Source organism: Crinia signifera, chromosome 9 (assembly GCF_055691185.1).
Source record: "Crinia signifera chromosome 9, ASM5569118v1, whole genome shotgun sequence".
In the NCBI taxonomy this organism is placed as follows: Eukaryota; Metazoa; Chordata; class Amphibia; order Anura; family Myobatrachidae; genus Crinia; species Crinia signifera.
The window spans coordinates 2,900,842-2,920,041 of record NC_139225.1 but is presented as its reverse complement, the minus strand read 5'-3'; the positions used below and the strand labels follow the sequence as shown (position 1 = coordinate 2,920,041).

Genomic DNA, 19,200 nt, shown 5'->3' with positions numbered 1-19,200 from the left:
AAATAACAAACACTGTGAAAGTTGTATGAACATGGCATCGGGAAGGGGCCGGGCCGGCCAGGATGGTCCCACATCTGGGACTTCTGGACCAGGGGGCAGGGATCAGGACAGTTTGTTGGGCCCGTCATGGTGCACTAAATCAGTGGTTCTTAACCTCGGTCCTTAAGTACCCGGAACAGTGCACGTTTTCCAGGTCTCCACCCCGAATCACAGGTGAAATAATTAGCTCCAACTCTGATCTTTTAAAATGTGTCAGTGAATAATGAGCACACCTGTGCCTCAGCCAGGTGACCTGGAAAACGTGCAGTGCTGGGGGTCCTTGTATCACCCCAAAATCAATCCGGATGATCTGCTGCAAACACAATGGCGGCTTATAAATGTTCTTATATCTCCGTAATGCCAGGACACTGGTAACGCTGTACCGTAAGATGTCTCGCTTAGATCTACAATATGGGCACAGCTGCCCTAAATGAAGATAAGACCATTGTAGCACAAGTGGTATAGTATATATGCTCCATTCCTGCTGTATATATTTAAATTCACTTTATATAGTAATTGTGTTTGATGTCAGCACTTTACTTTGGCTGAGGTTTGGGTAACTGGTGGTTCTTCAGTTAACGTAGCCCAGGGCATGCTGGGACTTGTAGTCTTAAAACAGCTAAAATAACCCCACCAGTTTCCAAATCTGCTTTATGCAAAATGTTCTGTATTTCACATGGCTGAACGCGAGCCGTCTGGTCTGCACTTTGCGCTCCATCAAGTCAATCGGTCATTAGATTTCACGCGGTTTTCAGATTCCTTGCTGTATATATATGCATGGGACTCCTACTAATTGCTGCGGTCTGGTAGTTATCAACTCCAGCACTCAACAAGACATGTTTTCAGGATTTCTGTCTGACTCAGTAAATCAGCTCATTTGTGCATGATTAGAGAAATCCCCAAAACATGACCTGTTGGGTGTATTTAAGAACCCCTGCAATGTAGGCAGTAATACAGCTAGGAGCACAGATCGGGAGACCAGCAATAGTTCTGTATAAACTGATCCTGTTGTCCAGTATAAATATCATGTATTTCACGGCTTCCTGGCCGGATAATAAATTGTTGGTCATCCAGAACAAGCAGCTTCTCCGAATCCATGACTATGACCTCGTAAAACATTTCTTTGTAAAGACTGTTATATTATTGTATCTCGGTATGACATTTTATATTGGTAGAAATATTAATACAGCAGAGATCCTTTCCTGCATAAGCAGGATTCATACCTCCATACAAAACAGTATTCAGAGCTTGAGATGTATCTGCTACATTGCACTTCAATTATTTTCATTAAATTGGAAAACATTCTACAAAAATAAAAAGTTGTTGTTTCATCATTATCGCACCGTTCTTGTGGGTTCAGTCTCTTCAAACCCTGAAAACAGATCGGTAAAACGCATCCTCTGTAGAGTAAATAACTACGTTCTAGAAGTCAGGACGATACTGTCTCAGACTCCCGGACCTGTGCCCAGCTGATGTCCCAGGAATAGGAATTCCTCTCTGTAATTCATGATACAGCCAATAACATAATACACCCAGGAAACCCACCAATACTGTTGTAGCTGACGTATCCGATATCGCACCTCTGGTCTTTGGCCCATCAACTATTCCTAATGAATTCTTTCCTTGTGTCACTGGAGCACAGGGTCATCCTTATTTGTACAGTCCGAGTGTTGCTGGTGAAATGAACCTATGACCTACACTACTAGATCGCACAGAGCGGGCACTTTGGTGTCAATGATGAGGCTGCTTATTACCCACCTCTGCCCTAGCCTATATTCTAGCTATAGAAACATCTGAGTACATTACATCCAGTCTATACCAGTGATTACAGGCAGCAGATGTTTCCCCTCTGACGTAGGTATAAATCCCTACGTGATCAGGTGTATTCTTCATCCATCCGTGACTTGTATGCATTCTGCTCCCCGGAACCAGCGCCCGAGTGTCACGGCTTTCTGATCAGTATGTCCCAAGTGTCTTTCCATCGCAGACTCCTCAGCTCTGCCGGTGACAGCGGGGGATCGCCGTAGGTCAGCGGGCTCAGCTTGCTGTATGTCAGGACGACACAGGAAATCCACACCAGCAGGACGGCGGAGAAAGTATTCTGCAGCGCGTCAGACCTGGGAGTGGATTACAGAGGTGATTGTATGAGCTGCAGGGCATACCGGATCTCTATGGGAAACGGTTGTTACGTCAACATACATTGGAACGAACACTGAAGGTCGACACAGACAAGACAGGGTCAAAAGGGCGACAAGTTTAGTTTGACATTGGGAAGGTCTACATTGGGTTTTCATGGTGTTTTTTTGTTCTGTGCCATCCTATTTCATGTCCTACCATCCATTTGGGCGTGGACAGAGCTTATAATAGTGTACCCGGAGCATGGTGAGTTTACGGGGTACACCGATACAGTGTACATGACGACATTCGGGACAAAAAAATAAAAACTTGGAAAACCCATGTCGAACTTTTGACTGTCAATATAATGCTTGTGTCAGCCTTTTGTCTGTCGACCTAAGACCGGTCAGCCTTCAGTGGTTAGCTCAATGTATGTCGACCTTAATTTGATCAACCAATGACCCATACCCAGCTCTTGATAATGCACAATGACTGGCATATAAGGAGCCCATTTATTATAGGATTAAATGCGCGATCTAGGTAGGGAGTAGCGCCCAGGGTTACATGCGCGATATAGGCGGGGCAATCTAGGGCCCAGGGTCACGCGCGATACACGAGCATTTGGATGAATATATGTCCCTGCAGGGGCTCTAAAAAGGAGCCTGTCCCTGCGATCAGCATTGCCAGGAGTCTGCACATGTGCGGTTAGTGTTGGCCCCGGCTGACCCGCCAGGAGTCTGCACATGTGCGGTTAGTGTTGGCCCCGGCTGACCCACGCTTAGCTATCACAGACTGGTATTAACCCCAGGACCCAATGCGATGCTGCCCAATATTGATCCATCGGGCAGCATCGCATGCCCCATAGAAACCAATGGGGAGGATGCAGCCACTGTCAAGGAAGAAGGAATTGCAGCAAGGATTGGAAATCAGGCTACAATCCCTCCATGATACATGCGGGGGATACTAAATGTTTGTGGCTAACCCCCCAAAGACTGGTGTTTTGGGGGAATTAGCCGCAAATATTATGATAAATTAATCTTTAAGCAACAATATATCAGTCTTCTAACACACACACACACACACACACACACACACACACACACACACACACCAGTATTGCACTATAGCAATATATTCTCAGTACAGACTTTAGAAGACGACACTGCAATAGTCGTTATCGTGAAGGATCCGCTACACTGCAAAGGAGCCTGAGCCCCGGACCCATCACCGCACCTTGTGTGACATCACCAAGAAACAAAGACCCAGCTGATTAAATCTCTGAGCTGGCATTACGGGTGTGGGTTGTTAGGTCTACAACAACTAGGTCGACATGCAGCAAGGTCAACATGGGTCTAAGTCGGCAAGCATTAGGTTGACAGTCAAAAGTAGACATGGGGTTTTTCACTGTGTTTTTACCCATATGTCATCACAGTCGACATGGACACAGTTTGAAGTGCACCACTTTGCTCGCTGCGCTCAGCACACTATTTTATTCTCACACCTCGCCCTAGTGGATGGTAGGGCATGAAATACTGCGAAAAACCCCATGTCGACCTTGCCCGTGTCAACCTAGACCCATGTCGACCTTGCCCGTGTCAACCTAGACCCATGTCGACCCAATGCTTGTCAACCTAGTTGCTGTAGACCCAATGACCGTATCCTGGCATTACACTGCAGAACTGGTATCACCGGCAGTCCTAGATTTCCCAATGATGGCTATACTATGCCGGGGATAATGTAATGCAGACCGGTTACACTCCAGGCGCCCGTCTCCCTCTCACCACAGTGATGGCTATACTATGCCGGGGATAATGTAATGCAGACAGGTTACACTCCAGACGCCCGTCTCCCTCTCACTACAGTGATGGCTATACTATGCCGGGGATAATGTAATGCAGACCGGTTACACTCCAGGCGCCCGTCTCCCTCTCACCACAGTGATGGCTATACTATGCCGGGGATAATGTAATGCAGACAGGTTACAATCCAGGCGCCCGTCTCCCTCTCACCACAGTGATGGCTATACTATGCCGGGGATAATGTAATGCAGACAGGTTACACTCCAGGCGCCCGTCTCCCTCTCACCACAGTGATGGCTATACTATGCCGGGGATAATGTAATGCAGACCGGTTACACTCCAGGCGCCCGTCTCCCTCTCACCACAGTGATGGCTATACTATGCCGGGGATAATGTAATGCAGACAGGTTACAATCCAGGCGCCCGTCTCCCTCTCACCACAGTGATGGCTATACTATGCCGGGGATAATGTAATGCAGACAGGTTACACTCCAGGCGCCCGTCTCCCTCTCACCACAGTGATGGCTATACTATGCCGGGGATAATGTAATGCAGACAGGTTACACTCCAGGCGCCCGTCTCCCTCTCACTACAGTGATGGCTATACTATGCCGGGGATAATGTAATGCAGACAGGTTACACTCCAGGCGCCCGTCTCCCTCTCACCACAGTGATGGCTATACTATGCCGGGGATAATGTAATGCAGACAGGTTACAATCCAGGCGCCCGTCTCCCTCTCACCACAGTGATGGCTATACTATGCCGGGGATAATGTAATGCAGACAGGTTACAATCCAGGCGCCCGTCTCCCTCTCACCACAGTGATGGCTATACTATGACGGGGATAATGTAATGCAGACAGGTTACACTCCAGGCGCCCGTCTCCCTCTCACCACAGTGATGGCTATACTATGACGGGGATAATGTAATGCAGACAGGTTACACTCCAGACGCCCGTCTCCCTCTCACCACAGTGATGGCTATACTATGACGGGGATAATGTAATGCAGACAGGTTACACTCCAGGCGCCCGTCTCCCTCTCACCACAGTGATGGCTATACTATGACGGGGATAATGTAATGCAGACAGGTTACACTCCAGACGCCCGTCTCCCTCTCACCACAGTGATGGCTATACTATGCCGGGGATAATGTAATGCAGACAGGTTACACTCCAGGCGCCCGTCTCCCTCTCACCACAGTGATGGCTATACTATGCCGGGGATAATGTAATGCAGACAGGTTACACTCCAGGCGCCCATCTCCCTCTCACCACAGTGATGGCTATACTATGCCGGGGATAATGTAATGCAGACAGGTTACACTCCAGGCGCCCGTCTCCCTCTCACTACAGCACTTACCTGAGCACCTGCTGGTGAATGTGCTCACACAACGGGGGCAGCAGCAGAATCTGGCAGGTCAGAGCCGGCAGGTAATGATACAGGAAGAGGGTTTTCTCCATTAAGAAGAAGGGGATGTAATTCACCAGCCACCCTCCGAGGCACAACGCCCCAGCAAGCTGCAGGGAGTGCCAGGAACCTGCAGACCAAACAAAGCGCACGATAAGCAGACCGAGTGGTTAACGCACAGTTCCCCCAATGATGAGGACACGTCGTTATATACAGTAATGATTATTGGCGGTATAGTCACCAGTGTTCTAATCAGACCTTGTGGAATGTCGTAGATTGCCCTACATCGGCGCAGCAAGTAATAAAGGAACAGCGCTGCGTATAAGACGACGGCAGCAAGTAATAAAGGAACAGCGCTGCGTATAAGACGACGCCAACATTTGCAGAATACCAAGTGACGGGGTTTCCCAGGAGCTGGATCTGTGCCTGTGGGATACAGCAGAAAATACGCCATGGCACAATATTACCCATTAGCCAATCACAATGCCCTCACAGTCCGTGTGTCCACTCACCGTGCTTTTGGGATGAAGCCAGTAGGCGATGCTGGTGTCCAGTGTAACCCAAGCCAGGGGGGAGGAGCTGTACTTGTGTTCCGGACTGTCGCTCCTCATGGTCAGTATCTTCCACTACGGAGACAGCGACAGACATCCTCATAGGTTCTGTCCTCCGGTATCGGACGTGGTCACAGATGAACGGTTTTACAACTTTACGTCATTACTGAATATGGGTTTATACACCATAACATATTATGCTAAATTCTGGGGTTCCTGGTGAAACCAAATACAAAGCATCTCACAGACTTACAGGCAGGCGTTCCACAAACAGACATGTGACCAGAACACTACATTCAGGGGAGCCGACTCAGACCTGTCCAATTCCGGCCCCATCTCCGATGGTGAACTACGCACAGGTTATAATGTGCATTCCCTTTTCTCAATATTTTCAATGGCTGAGGCGCTCGCTGCCAGATTGACAGGTTCCGGGCTGGACACCTGGCTGCTCTGTGCGGGTGGATGAGGTCACGCCCGCCCCAAATTGGACAAGAACATGCAACAGAAAAGTCCAGGCTTACCTTTCTGCAACCATTGAATGATTATTCTTCTGTGCGGGCGCAGGGGGCGGGGGGGGGGCGTGCGTTCGCTGGGGCAGCGTTAACCTACATGCTCGGCTCACAATATTCACAGCCTAGTGGTCATGTCTGAATCAGGCCCAAGGTTCCCCCAGAGGCCAGTACTGTGCCCCGATAATGTTTCACTGAGGAGTCTCCTAACTCCAGACCTCCAGTACCCCAACACCTCATATTTTCCCTATCCTGTCTGTGGCAGGTAACTGTCCCAGCTACACGTATCGCTACCAGTGTCTGACTAATGAAATACCTGGAGCTCCCAAAATCGTGCCATGAAGCTGAGATTCCTGCCAACATCCATCTGCGGTGGAGTGTTCAATTCCTGCTCTCTCTCAGACTGCTCCTGGCCTGTAGGGGGGGAGAATATTTACCAGCGTCTAAATAATGTAGCGATGCTGAACACCGTATTGTATGTGTGACAATAGACATTGGCACCACCGTTACCCTGTGGCCGTGCACTTACTCTTTCCGTATCGGTGTTCCTCCACATTCCACACCAAGCTCTGGTGATAGCTTTTGGCCAGTTTCTCCCCGACCACCTCTAGCTGCCGGAAGCCCCAGTCCGGTAACGCCGATCCGCTGAGCTGCAACATTAAATTGCTTCATGTTTCAGCAAAACCCAACAAAAATCAGTTACAAGTCCTCTTACTACAACCCGGCACCGGCGTAAGATCACCCAGGACGCAGTCTACGGTCATGAGCGCTGCTTTTAGCTCACGGAGATAACTAGGAGTGATCCTTATGTTCCTTGTCCTACTGGACCCATTCATATTAAGAAGCTATAATGGTTGTCTGTGTATTATCTACCTGGTAACTCCCATCATATTCTTACCTTCAGCGCTGCTGACGTGTTCACGTGAAGCAGCTTCACTTCCGACAGGATAGTCTTCCATACGTCTCGGTCAGTCTCCCGATTTACAATCTCCTATAAGGAATAAAGAACACATTAAAAACGGCAGGGAGCATAAACAGGCTACAGCCAGAGCACAATTGGTGCATTCACGGGAACTGTGACAGGCGATAATATGTTACAGCACAGTCTATAAAGAAGCATAACCAGTCGTCCTGCAGAAACAGTGACACCTGCTGGCCGTATTAGGGTACTGAACTGTTACACAGATGAAGGCAGAACTTTACGGACAAGCCGCTTACAACTTGCACTAACGCAGACTGGAAGATGATTTCTGAGTCACTCACCACCTTCCAAAGGGTCTGCGCTGGCATGGAAACATTATAGTCAATATAGCAGGAGATTTCTTGGGCATAAGGAGAATAAGGGGCAGCCACGTCATGCCTGGAAAAGGATGCAAAATATGTATAATTGTATGGAGCAAGAACAACATACATGTACACTAACAATCTGTGCCCAGAAGAGGATCCATCACACAGAGAGATCCCCTATGGCACCAGCGGGCCATGCCCAGCATGGCGATTACTCCGCTAAACCCAATACATGTACATATAAACACACATACATTCAGAGACACGTACGTGTTGAGGAAGCGAGCCGTCATTCCATGTACCACCTGTATGATGTCTCCGTGACGCACAGCCCGTGGTGGGGAGCTGACAATCATATCCTGTCTAGGAAGATTTACAACACAGCAGTTAGCAGCAGATTTCTTAGCCAGATGTGATAAACGCAACACAATCCGGCTATTGTGTAGTTACCGAGTCGGGTCCTTGACAATCCACCAGTTATTGACATCTTTGTACGGGTAACAGGTGACTTGTTGCTGGTGGGAGCTGCCGCGGCCTCCCTCGTACCTAGACCAGAAACATTACTGAGTATGAAGTACACAACGCCACCGTGATGGATGAGAAGGACACGTCAGCGCTACCATACCATCTGTGTGTACAGGTGATCACATGACATGTGTGGTAGTACTGGTGTGTACACAGGTGATCACATGACATGTGTGGTAGTGCTGGCGTGTACACAGGTGATCACATGACGTGTGTGGTAGTGCTGGCATGTACGCAGGTGATCACATGACGTGTGTGGTAGTGCTGGCATGTACGCAGGTGATCACATGACGTGTGTGGTAGTACTGGCGTGTACACAGGTGATCCCATGACGTGTGCGGTAGTACTGGCGTGTACACAGGTGATCACATGACGTGTGCGGTAGTGCTGGTGTGTACACAGGTGATCACATGACGTGTGCGGTAGTGCTGGTGTGTACACAGGTGATCACATGACATGTGTGGTAGTGCTGGCTTGTACACAGGTGATCACATGACGTGTGTGGTAGTGCTGGCGTGTACACAGGTGATCACATGACGTGTGTGGTAGTGCTGGCGTGTACACAGGTGATCACATGACATGTGTGGTAGTGCTGGCTTGTACACAGGTGATCACATGACGTGTGTGGTAGTGCTGGCGTGTACACAGGTGATCACATGACGTGTGTGGTAGTGCTGGCGTGTACACAGGTGATTACATGACGTGTGTGGTAGTGCTGGCGTGTACACAGGTGATCACATGACATGTGTGGTAGTGCTGGCGTGTACACAGGTGATCACATGACGTGTGTGGTAGTGCTGGCATGTACGCAGGTGATCACATGACGTGTGTGGTAGTGCTGGCATGTACGCAGGTGATCACATGACGTGTGTGGTAGTGCTGGCATGTACGCAGGTGATCACATGACGTGTGTGGTAGTACTGGTGTGTACACAGGTGATCCCATGACGTGTGTGGTAGTACTGGCGTGTACACAGGTGATCACATGACGTGTGTGGTAGTGCTGGCGTGTACACAGGTGATCACATGACGTGTGTGGTAGTGCTGGCGTGTACACAGGTGATCACATGACATGTGTGGTAGTGCTGGCGTGTACACAGGTGATCACATGACGTGTGCGGTAGTGCTGGCATGTACGCAGGTGATCACATGACGTGTGGTGTAGTGCTGGCATGTACGCAGGTGATCACATGACGTGTGTGGTAGTACTGGTGTGTACACAGGTGATCCCATGACGTGTGCGGTAGTACTGGCGTGTACACAGGTGATCACATGACGCATGCATGCAATGCAGTGTCCCATCGCATCTTATGTGCTTTTTCCCAGCACCTAATGTCGCATGCCATCAGGTGCTGGCCAGTGTTGCAGAGCAGCTGTAGGAGGGCTGGTAGGTGGCGGTAGTCAGCAGCCCTCTCACAGGCCTCACCTTCAGACGGCCGCTGATTAGCTGAGAGAGCGCCCCCTGGCTTACTCAGTGCTGCCGACGGGGTGAAAACAATAATTTGATGGTGAATGATTTTCCCCGTCTGCACATGTATTTGCAGCCGTGCACCTGCTCACTGGGCTCCGAAAACTCGCAGCCCAACAAGCAGGCCTGAATCAGCCCCCTAGTACAGTGTGTGCTGCAACAATGTAACGCACTATTTATCAAACAAGGGAAATGAATGGGCCGCTACAGCTAACATATAAATAACCATATCCAGGAGTGGCGGACATTGTCCACACATACTATACATGTCATTTATTACTGCACACGGCCAGATCTGAGGGTAGCATTGTACATAGCATGTTACCACCCCTGACACTACTCCGTGTGTACTCACATTATGGGGTAAGTGTTCTTGTGCGAGTGCAGCCAGCACGGGACCGGCTTCCCAACCGCATTCCGGAGCGTGACCTGAGAGCCGAACGCCACCTCCAGCGGCTGACCTTGGGTGATCCGGGAGAGGCCGCCCTGCAAGAGGTTTATTCCAAGGCTTCATAACAATGGAACATTTATTGGGGACATCTAATCTTCTTATACAGGGCTGGATAAATCCTCGGGACAAGGCAGCGACGTATCTAACAAATCACTACCATTAGGGATCCTGTCCTGCTCAATGGAAGCAGTCCTTCCCGTCTATCCTACATGCTACCCAGAACATCCTTCAATGGGATAAATCACAGGAAGTCTCCTGCGTGCAGAAAAATATCTTCCCCAATAAATACTACGATCATATATAGATCTGTGAATTGTTAATAGTAGCTTGTTATACATTTAGTGTATTCATGGACGGAACATCTAGAAGAGATCGTTACCTCCAGACTGGCTTGGAACGCGCTACTCATAATATGGTCATGTGGCCCGGAGCGGGTAAGTACCGACAGGTGTATATAGAATATCCCCAGGTAGAAAGCCGCAGGGACCAGCAGAAGGGCCAGACAACGTGCTCCTAAGTGGAACACCACTGAAATCTGCAAGACAAAGTGGGCAGGTGAGGGCACAGATGGTGGGCACAGGGCTCCAGGCTGGACGTGACAAGTACGTACATTGGGCAGTTTGCGGTCACCGATTAGCTGCCAGCTGTGCACCCCGGCAATTCCTAAGATCAGGAGGTAGGAGAAGAGACCAATGTACTTGACCCTGAGAAGGAGAAGATAGTGTTACACGGGAATGAACCGGTCCGGGTGGGTACGAGGAGAGAAACGATGACTTACCCCACAGCGAAAGAGCAGGAGATCCCAGTGAGAATCAGCCAGAACCACCAGGACACAGAGAAGGGGCTGCGGGGAAAGATCCAGAATAACCCCCTGTTCTCGCTCCTGTTATAGAGGCCGCTGTGGCCATACAATGCTCACCTGACTTGCTGAGAACTATGAAACTTTAGGTAGGACAAGATGGCCAGAAGGACGAAGAATATGAGCACAGACTCCAGCAGGATCAGGCGGGACTGAGTGATCAGAGCATTCTCTGGACAGGAACACGACCAAGAAAGAAGAAGCAGTGACATAAACATTCCTCACCAGCAGGAGACTGCTGCATCCAATCAGATCCTACCTGTCATGTCACAGGCGGTGTTTGAAAAATGACAGGTAGGAGCCAATTGGTTGGTGATTCTCACTCTCCATTTTATCACTTTTCAGGGCTTAGTACATCTGGCCCATAGCCATTATACCTCTCTATGCCATCTGGATCATTGCCTGCCCTCCATAGTCCCCTTCTAGCAGGTGAGCCTCCTGGCACACTGCCCTACACCCACCCCTGCCACATTCCCTAGTTCCATCCCCCGCAATGCTGCCCTACTAACCCAGCCCCTGCCACGCAGTCCTACTCCCCCAGCCCCCCGCACTAGTCCCACCTCCCGGCATGTGGTCCTTCTAACACCCTCCCTGCCTTCAGGCATCCCAACCAACTTACTCCCACCCCCTTCCTCCTGGCATACAGCCCTACTCCCACCCCCTGCCTCCTGGCATACAGCCCTACTCCCACCCCTGCCACATTCCCTAGTTCCATCCCCTGCCACGCTGTCCTACTCCCCCATCCCCTGCCACGCTGTCCTAGTCCCCCAGCCCCCCGCACTAGTCCCACCTCCTGGCATGTGGTCCTTCTAACACCCTCCCTGCCTTCAGGCATCCCAACCAACTTACACCCTTCCCCTGCCTCGTGGTATGCAGCCCTACTCCCACCCCCTGCATCCTGGCATACAGCCCTACTCCCACCCCCTGCATCCTGGCATACAGCCCTACTCCCACCCCTGCATCCTGGCATACAGCCCTACTCCCACCCCCTGCATCCTGGCATACAGCCCTACTCCCACCCCTGCATCCTGGCATACAGCCCTACTCCCACCCCCTGCATCCTGCCATACAGCCCTACTCCCACCCCCTGCATCCTGCCATACAGCCCTACTCCCACCCCCTGCATCCTGGCATACAGCCCTACTCCCACCCCCTGCATCCTGGCATACAGCCCTACTCCCACCCCCTGCATCCTGGCATACAGCCCTACTCCCACCCCCTGCATCCTGGCATACAGCCCTACTCCCACCCCCTGCATCCTGGCATACAGCCCTACTCCCACCCCCTGCATCCTGGCATACAGCCCTACTCCCACCCCCTGCATCCTGCCATACAGCCCTACTCCCACCCCCTGCATCCTGGCATACAGCCCTACTCCCACCCCCTGCATCCTGGCATACAGCCCTACTCCCACCCCCTGCATCCTGGCATACAGCCCTACTCCCACCCCCTGCATCCTGCCATACAGCCCTACTCCCACCCCCTGCATCCTGGCATACAGCCCTACTCCCACCCGCTGCATCCTGGCATACAGCCCTACTCCCACCCCCTGCATCCTGCCATACAGCCCTACTCCCACCCCCTGCATCCTGCCATACAGCCCTACTCCCACCCGCTGCATCCTGCCATACAGCCCTACTCCCACCCGCTGCCTAATTGCACACTGCCATTTCTTTGTGTTCCACCTACATGTTCAGGTCTATACAGCTTACTATGTATCCTCCCAACACTGCACAAATAACGGTAGCAGCCACGATACCCCGGCATGTATGATAAACACGTGGCCTAACCACCGCTACACGTAACTCACCAAACAGAATCAGAACAGCAGCTGCGGTTCCAGCCCACACGGAGAATCCCAGCTCCACCACAATCTGATAGGCCAGCGGGACGCACAGCCCCCCGGACACAGCAGGAAGCAGGCGCAGAGACCAAACAGGGACATTGCTACTGTATTCTACAGGGAGAGACGGATACAGCAGAGGACTAGTACAAACCAACACCTTACGGTATTTACTATTAAACATGTAATAGTGGCGTACTAAAACCAGTGGCGGAACTTCCAATTTTGCGCCCCACTGTTGGGATCTGTTATTTTATGATGTACCTGCTCCAATTCTGTTCCACATATAGTCACCTTTGAACCCACCAAGATATCCTAAAAAAATAAAAAAAATAATCATAAAATGAGAAAAACACCTTTAGTATTATAGCGCTTTCACCTCATTGTGCCGGATCGGACCTGGGTCCGGCACTTTAACACGAGCCCCGGGTTGCCATTGTACACAGGGCAACCCAAGTTTACCCTTTCTTATAAGATGGGTTGAATATTCGTGGTTGGTCAACCCAGGTTATTATGTTTGATGCTTTCACACGGCACCTAGACCTGGGGTGACCAGGCAGCAAGGCGGCAATAACCTGGGTTTTAACTGCGGTGTGAAAGGTGTATAACAGTCTAACAAAAAGAAAACCCATCAACTACAAAACTGGAGGAAGCCACTATGAATACATTCAGGAGAATACAGCCTAAGAATTCAATAGAAACATTCCTGATGCTGAAATGTAATTGGTCTGACCAACATTCAGAGGAAAAAAAAATGTTTTAGTAGGTAACTAAATGGCTGTACCAGGATCAGCGTATCTCCTGGGTGGTGTCCAGGACAAAGGAGGTGATTGGTGGAGTGATTAAACAAACTTAATGGAAGGAAACATTTTTTTATTGGGGTTTCCATTGGGGCAATTTTATTCTTTTTTTTGTGGGGGGGGGGGGGGGGGGGGTAGGCGTTATCGAGTTACATTACAGGAGAAATAAATAGGATTGCCTTCAATATTTATGTTTAATTGTTCCTCACCCCTATTCCCGGTACAAGGGGCATGAATCAGACCGCTGGGCTCCGAACAAACGCCGCCCCGCCAAACAGCTGCGAATGCGTTCAGAGGCGCGCACACGGGGGAGTCACCACTGAATGATTTCCCAGCTGCTCACAGCACCGAGTAGTGTAGTACAGACTCACTGGCGCGACGCGGTTTGTAAGATCAGAAAGAGATTGAATACAGGTTCACCGGAGCTGCATTTGTAATACAGTATTACAGGAAGATCTGCTTACCTCCCAATGCCAAAAGCATGTGGCCTAATGGGGGACCACTATCATCCAGGAAAAAGATCCGATTCATGTACAGAGATATGAACTGACCATAATATACCTCATCGAATCTGTGAAATGAGAAATAGCAGAATGAGCGAATCAGATACAGAACATCATCCTCATCAGTGTGCCAGCCATGTGTGTAGCCATCAGTGTGCCAGCCATGTCTGCCAGCCACGCGTGTAGCCATCAGTGTGCCAGCCATGTGTGTAGCCATCAGTGTGCCAGCCATGTGTGCAGCCATCAGTGTGCCAGCCATGTGTGCAGCCATCAGTGTGCCAGCCATGTGTGTAGCCATCAGTGTGCCAGCCATGTGTCACAGCCATCAGTGTGCCAGCCATGTGTCACACCCAGGAGCGGCCGGCCTACAGTGCAGAAATACCACCACGTTCTCATTGCCAAGCACTGAATTTGATCACTCACATCAGGTCAGAGATTTCCTTTACTCAGAGATAAGAAAGGTGGTAGATATGTTGTGGTTATTTAGACAACGCTATGGTGGCACAAGATACATTTTCCCACTAGGCCTCATGCACAGTAATTCAGTCCCACGTTTAGTGTTCTGTGCTGATAAACTTATTATGACTGTATTTATTCTCACTTACATGTGTGGTATTGTTACCTTCCGAGCATAGATTTCTACTGGTGATATACTGAATATTAGGGGACCCAGGTTACTTATATTTAAATTAACATTGAAAAAAATGTTGTACAGTGAGATGTAATGACCCAAGGGTTTGGTAATAGCCGCTGCCAGTAAAACATGCCCTTCTGCCCCAAGGATGCCCCATGTCCCCCCTGAGCTCACCCTAGGTGCGTCCTTGGTCTGAAACAATGATTACACTAATCAGAGCAAGGGATCGAGAGATATGTTACTATGGAAACCTAACATTGTGACTACCAATCAGCAAGGCTGAAGCGGACTTACACAACAGCTTGCGGGTAAGAAAGATTCCACAGGCGGCTGAGAATTCCCATGATGGTCAGAGTCACCAGGAGCAGATTAATTTCCAACGTAATCCGAAATGGGGACTTCCAGGAGAGAGACATCCTTCAAGAGGCGTGGACAGGACCAGCTGCAAGAGGAGACACAATTATAAACCATACCATAGGAGCTGACAGCTCACCCTCCCAAGTATTTCAGTGGTGCCAGTCAAAGTACAAGGTTGGGGGGTGTAGGGTGGCTGCCATCTACAGACCCAACAGTGTGTGGCCAGCTACATCCTCTGGGGCTAACCCAGCTCCCTTCTCACACCTCTCCCCCCCCCCCCCTATATTTGTCCTCCCGCTCCCTTCCCTCAAGGCATCTCCCCTTCTTCATTTCTAACTTGGTTACGCTGAACGTGTACACTGTCTGCACCGCATATGCTCCAGTTATCCATAGGATTGCATGAAGGAGTCCACAGGAGCGCGGCAAGCAAATATTAATGTGGCCGCATGTGCGACGCATATGTAGATAGACATCTCTGATTAGGTAAGTGGTGATGTGGTTAAGTCCAAGTGCTTTAGTCTTTGGGAGACTGAAGGTGCGCGCGCGCGCGCGCGCACACACACACACAATGATTTGGCCAGGGTGTATGCAGAGCAATGAAAGGAAAACGGCTTTCTATAACACAACGCTACGGAAAGCCGTCCACGCTACTGGTGATACCAGATGAATGGCGGTGGTGAGCGATGATTCGGGGGTGCGCCCGGCTATACACACTGGGGGTTTGTTTTAGCTGAAAGCCTCTCAGAACACCACAAGTGAGAGAGGACAGGGGCTGCAATGGAGGACAGGCACACAGAAAATGACCCACAACACAAACTTTCTACTAATAGAAAGCCCCAAAAACTAGGCTGCGGTATCTGGGTGCAATGCACTGTGGGGCCTGATTCAGACTTGATTGCTGGGCTGCGAGTGTTCGGAGGCTAGCAATCAGGTTAATACCGCCCCCCCCCCCCCCCCATGTGCACAGCCGCAAATGCATTCACAATCGTGCACAAAAGGGGAAAATCCATTCGTAATTACTATCAAATGGATTCCCCCCAGATCACATGAGGAGTAAGTCTAGCGACCTTGGGGAGGGGGAGAAGGAGGCTGCTGTGTCCCCCCCCCCCCCCTTCCAATGGCCGTGGAACACCTGCATTTTCTGGTTATCACCCCCAAATGGTCACAGGGTGACAATCACCTTGCGTAAGGACAGCGATGGCGCTTGCTCCATTCGTACATACAGCTCACATATACGTGGTCATACGATAAGCGGCAGGGATGCAAATTCCCAGCCCTGTGTGCCGGTCTGAATCAGGCTCTGTGTGCAGTAACTTTACAAACGATGGATCGCATGCGATCCCATTCACCACTCCAGGTGCCATGCAATCTGCGGATACAACGTGGGACGCACGAGAACACACATCGGATCGGAAACATAAATTACGTACGATTTGACACTCGATTACTCGATTTATGCTCCCAATATGTCAAAATAGCATAGAAAATGCCCAAATCACCCTAGTGTATGGGGGCCTGTACTCTCCTGCTCACCCACCATAACTGGGAGTGCACTCTGTGTGACACACAGCCCCAGGGATTACACAGCTTTACTTACTTGGGTTACAGAAAGCTGCCTGGCACTCAGGCTGGTCCCTCAGGGAGGCCGGCACTCAGGATGGTCCCTCAGGATGGTCCCTCAGGCTGGTCGGCACTCAGGCTGGTCCCTCAGGGGGTCCGGCACTCAGGCTGGTCCCTCAGGGGGGCCGACACTCAGGGTGGTCCCTCAGGGTGGCCGGCACTCAGGATGGTCCCTCAGGGGGGCCGGCACTCAGGATGGTCCCTCAGGCGGGTCGGCACTCAGGATGGTCCCTCTGGATGTAGAAATGTATGCAGCATGCTCTTGATGTGCAGCAATGATGATGAGTGGAACGCAGGACCGACAGAGCTGGAACGCACAGCTGCCTTATACTTCCTTTTCCGGAGTAGAGTGTACACACAGCAGCGCAGGTTACACCCACCCACCATTATACTGTTTCCCATTGGCCCACTAGCCTGTCATGTAAGAATAGCCACACCCCCAACACTCAGCCACTTCCTGCTCAATCGCTAAACTCTGCTGAGTGTCAGCATCGTGGCCCCAGCACATAATGCACTGGATATAAGGCTTGGCGCCCCCTGCTGCCCTCTTGTGGCCGAACAACAGTACTACAGCCCCCTACCCATAATTTTTCCCATCTCTTCATAAAGCAGGAGCTTGTTTGTCGTTTATTTATTTGTATCACTAAGGATTGCGGACTACCTTTCTCCTGTCTATTCCCATGCACTGGCCTCATCCCACTACTTGTCAGTCCTTTTGGACTCAGGGTAGAGGTAGGGGCCAATACTTCTCCAGGTCTTTGTCCCAGGGCAATAGACCTTCCAAGCCAAAGGGTAGACAGCCCTGGGAAACTAGACGCCTGGACTCATAGCCCATTGACCAGCCCTCCGCATGACAGGGAGGGCCTCCACCTTGGGGACACCAAGGTGGGAGTCCGGCTGTTGCAGTTTTTGGCTGAGTGGCAGGATTCAACAACAACATACGCCTGGGTCATCTACGACATCTCAAGGGACTATGCCCTAACTTTTTGCTGTTGACCACCCAGCTCCTACTTTTCTATCGTTTTACCAAGGGACTTGGACAAAGCCAGGGCCTTAGAGGGAGCCATTTAAAGCCCTCTGAGGTTAGGGGACATTGTCCCAGTGCCCACGTCTCAAAGAGACACAGGATCTTATGCCAGCCTTTTTTGGTATGGAAGCTCAACAGATCTTACCGTACAATACTGAACCTCAAGCGATTCATGCGTATTTCCAAGATCCGCATGGAGACGGCATGCTATAGTCCTAGTATTGGAGCCAGGGAACTTCATGTTTTTCCTGGATATCCAGGATGTATATTTACAATGTCCCCATCCGCAGTCAACATCAAAAGTACCTTTTTTTCACTTGGATGGAGGCCCAGCCAAGTGAAAATCTGGACCAGCCCACCGGGAAATGGCCTGGTTTCCCGGTGGGCCAATCTGTCCCTGGCTGGTGTCCTCCCGTATCTTCCCCTCACCTCTACCACCGATGGTTGCCGGGAGCCTGGATGCTGGGCTGCGGGATAAACTATTGCAGACCTCTGTGTGGGGCCTCTGCTAGGACAGACCGCCGCTGCCTGGGGGGATCCCGGCCATCTGTCCTCTTCACGCCTGGTGGCCGTCTCAGCTCACGATCTGTCAGTGGGGCCGGGGGATGGGAGCTCTATGGATGGAGCTGGAGCTCCCAGTGTGGTTTCCTCTCCAACCGCAGCAGGGGGGGCCGCCCGCAGGCCAATGGTCCTGACCGTCCTGCTGCTGCTCCAGTGGTTTGCAGTGCTTGTAGCCGTTTGGGGGTAAACAGGGCTGCCTCTTCCCTCTCTTCGCCACCGCCCGCTGCTCCGGAGGCCAGGGATGGTTGAGTTCTATGTGCATGTGACCATCTCCGGTCCCAACAGAAGTTGTATCAGCTGTGTACTGACCTCTAAAGATGAGCTGGCAATGCCCACTTCTCTCATGGTATAAGGGTCTGCTACACCAGAGGAAATAAAGGTTTGTGAAAAAGCTATATCTCAGTGCAAGAAATGATTAGGATTCCAATTTGTATAGAAATCATTATTTATGAATTAATGGGGACTATGTAAAAACCGGACCCGGAGTACACTCCGGACCGCCAGACAGGACATCAAAATCTGCAGTCCGGAGCGTGTAGTGTCTGGTCCGGGGGGTGTCTTGTCCAGGGGGATCCCTGTGATAGCTATCACCAGGGACATGGGAGAGGGGAGATTACAGCCTCCCCGTGTGGTCCGGACCGTCAAGTTTTTGCTACATGACCAGACCATACAGGGAGACTTTATTCTCTCCCTGCTGACAGGTGTCACAAGCAGGCCGGCCGACCAATGAAAAAAAGAAAAAAGAAAAAAAAAGCCCATACAATGAATGGGCAGCCTGTGATTGGCTGAGCGCTCTCTCAGCCAGTCAGCAATTGGCTGAGAGAGCGCTCAGCCAATCACAGG

At 50.7% G+C, this 19,200-nt stretch overlaps 1 protein-coding gene across 3 annotated transcripts in view; it reads right to left on the bottom strand.

Moving 5' to 3' along the window:
• Nucleotides 1-17,124, bottom strand: part of POMT1 (protein O-mannosyltransferase 1) — an 18,246-nt gene extending 1,122 nt beyond the window's left edge. The window contains exons 1-21 of one of the 3 annotated variants that reach the window (XM_083160907.1): nucleotides 16,747-17,122; nucleotides 15,087-15,234; nucleotides 14,120-14,226; nucleotides 13,120-13,170; nucleotides 12,823-12,969; nucleotides 11,073-11,184; nucleotides 10,932-10,997; nucleotides 10,764-10,857; nucleotides 10,533-10,688; nucleotides 10,058-10,188; nucleotides 8,161-8,256; nucleotides 7,981-8,073; nucleotides 7,687-7,783; nucleotides 7,322-7,414; nucleotides 6,953-7,073; nucleotides 6,740-6,837; nucleotides 5,876-5,989; nucleotides 5,737-5,789; nucleotides 5,622-5,695; nucleotides 5,316-5,493; nucleotides 1-2,156 (exon numbers count right to left, since the gene is read on the bottom strand). The exon at nucleotides 1-2,156 is cut by the window's left edge and continues 1,121 nt beyond it. In XM_083160907.1, the coding sequence (XP_083017033.1) occupies nucleotides 1,982-2,156; nucleotides 5,316-5,493; nucleotides 5,622-5,695; nucleotides 5,737-5,789; nucleotides 5,876-5,989; nucleotides 6,740-6,837; nucleotides 6,953-7,073; nucleotides 7,322-7,414; nucleotides 7,687-7,783; nucleotides 7,981-8,073; nucleotides 8,161-8,256; nucleotides 10,058-10,188; nucleotides 10,533-10,688; nucleotides 10,764-10,857; nucleotides 10,932-10,997; nucleotides 11,073-11,184; nucleotides 12,823-12,969; nucleotides 13,120-13,170; nucleotides 14,120-14,226; nucleotides 15,087-15,208 (2,178 nt within the window). In that variant the 5' untranslated portion in view covers nucleotides 15,209-15,234; nucleotides 16,747-17,122 and the 3' untranslated portion in view covers nucleotides 1-1,981. Of the gene's footprint in view, nucleotides 2,157-5,315; nucleotides 5,494-5,604; nucleotides 5,696-5,736; nucleotides 5,790-5,875; nucleotides 5,990-6,739; nucleotides 6,838-6,952; nucleotides 7,074-7,321; nucleotides 7,415-7,686; nucleotides 7,784-7,980; nucleotides 8,074-8,160; nucleotides 8,257-10,057; nucleotides 10,189-10,532; nucleotides 10,858-10,931; nucleotides 10,998-11,072; nucleotides 11,185-12,822; nucleotides 12,970-13,119; nucleotides 13,171-14,119; nucleotides 14,227-15,086; nucleotides 15,235-16,746 lie in introns of all 3 variants that reach the window. The other 2 variants (XM_083160906.1, XR_014460980.1) reach the window with 2 other exon arrangements.
• Between the last annotated feature and the right edge of the window lie 2,076 nt (nucleotides 17,125-19,200).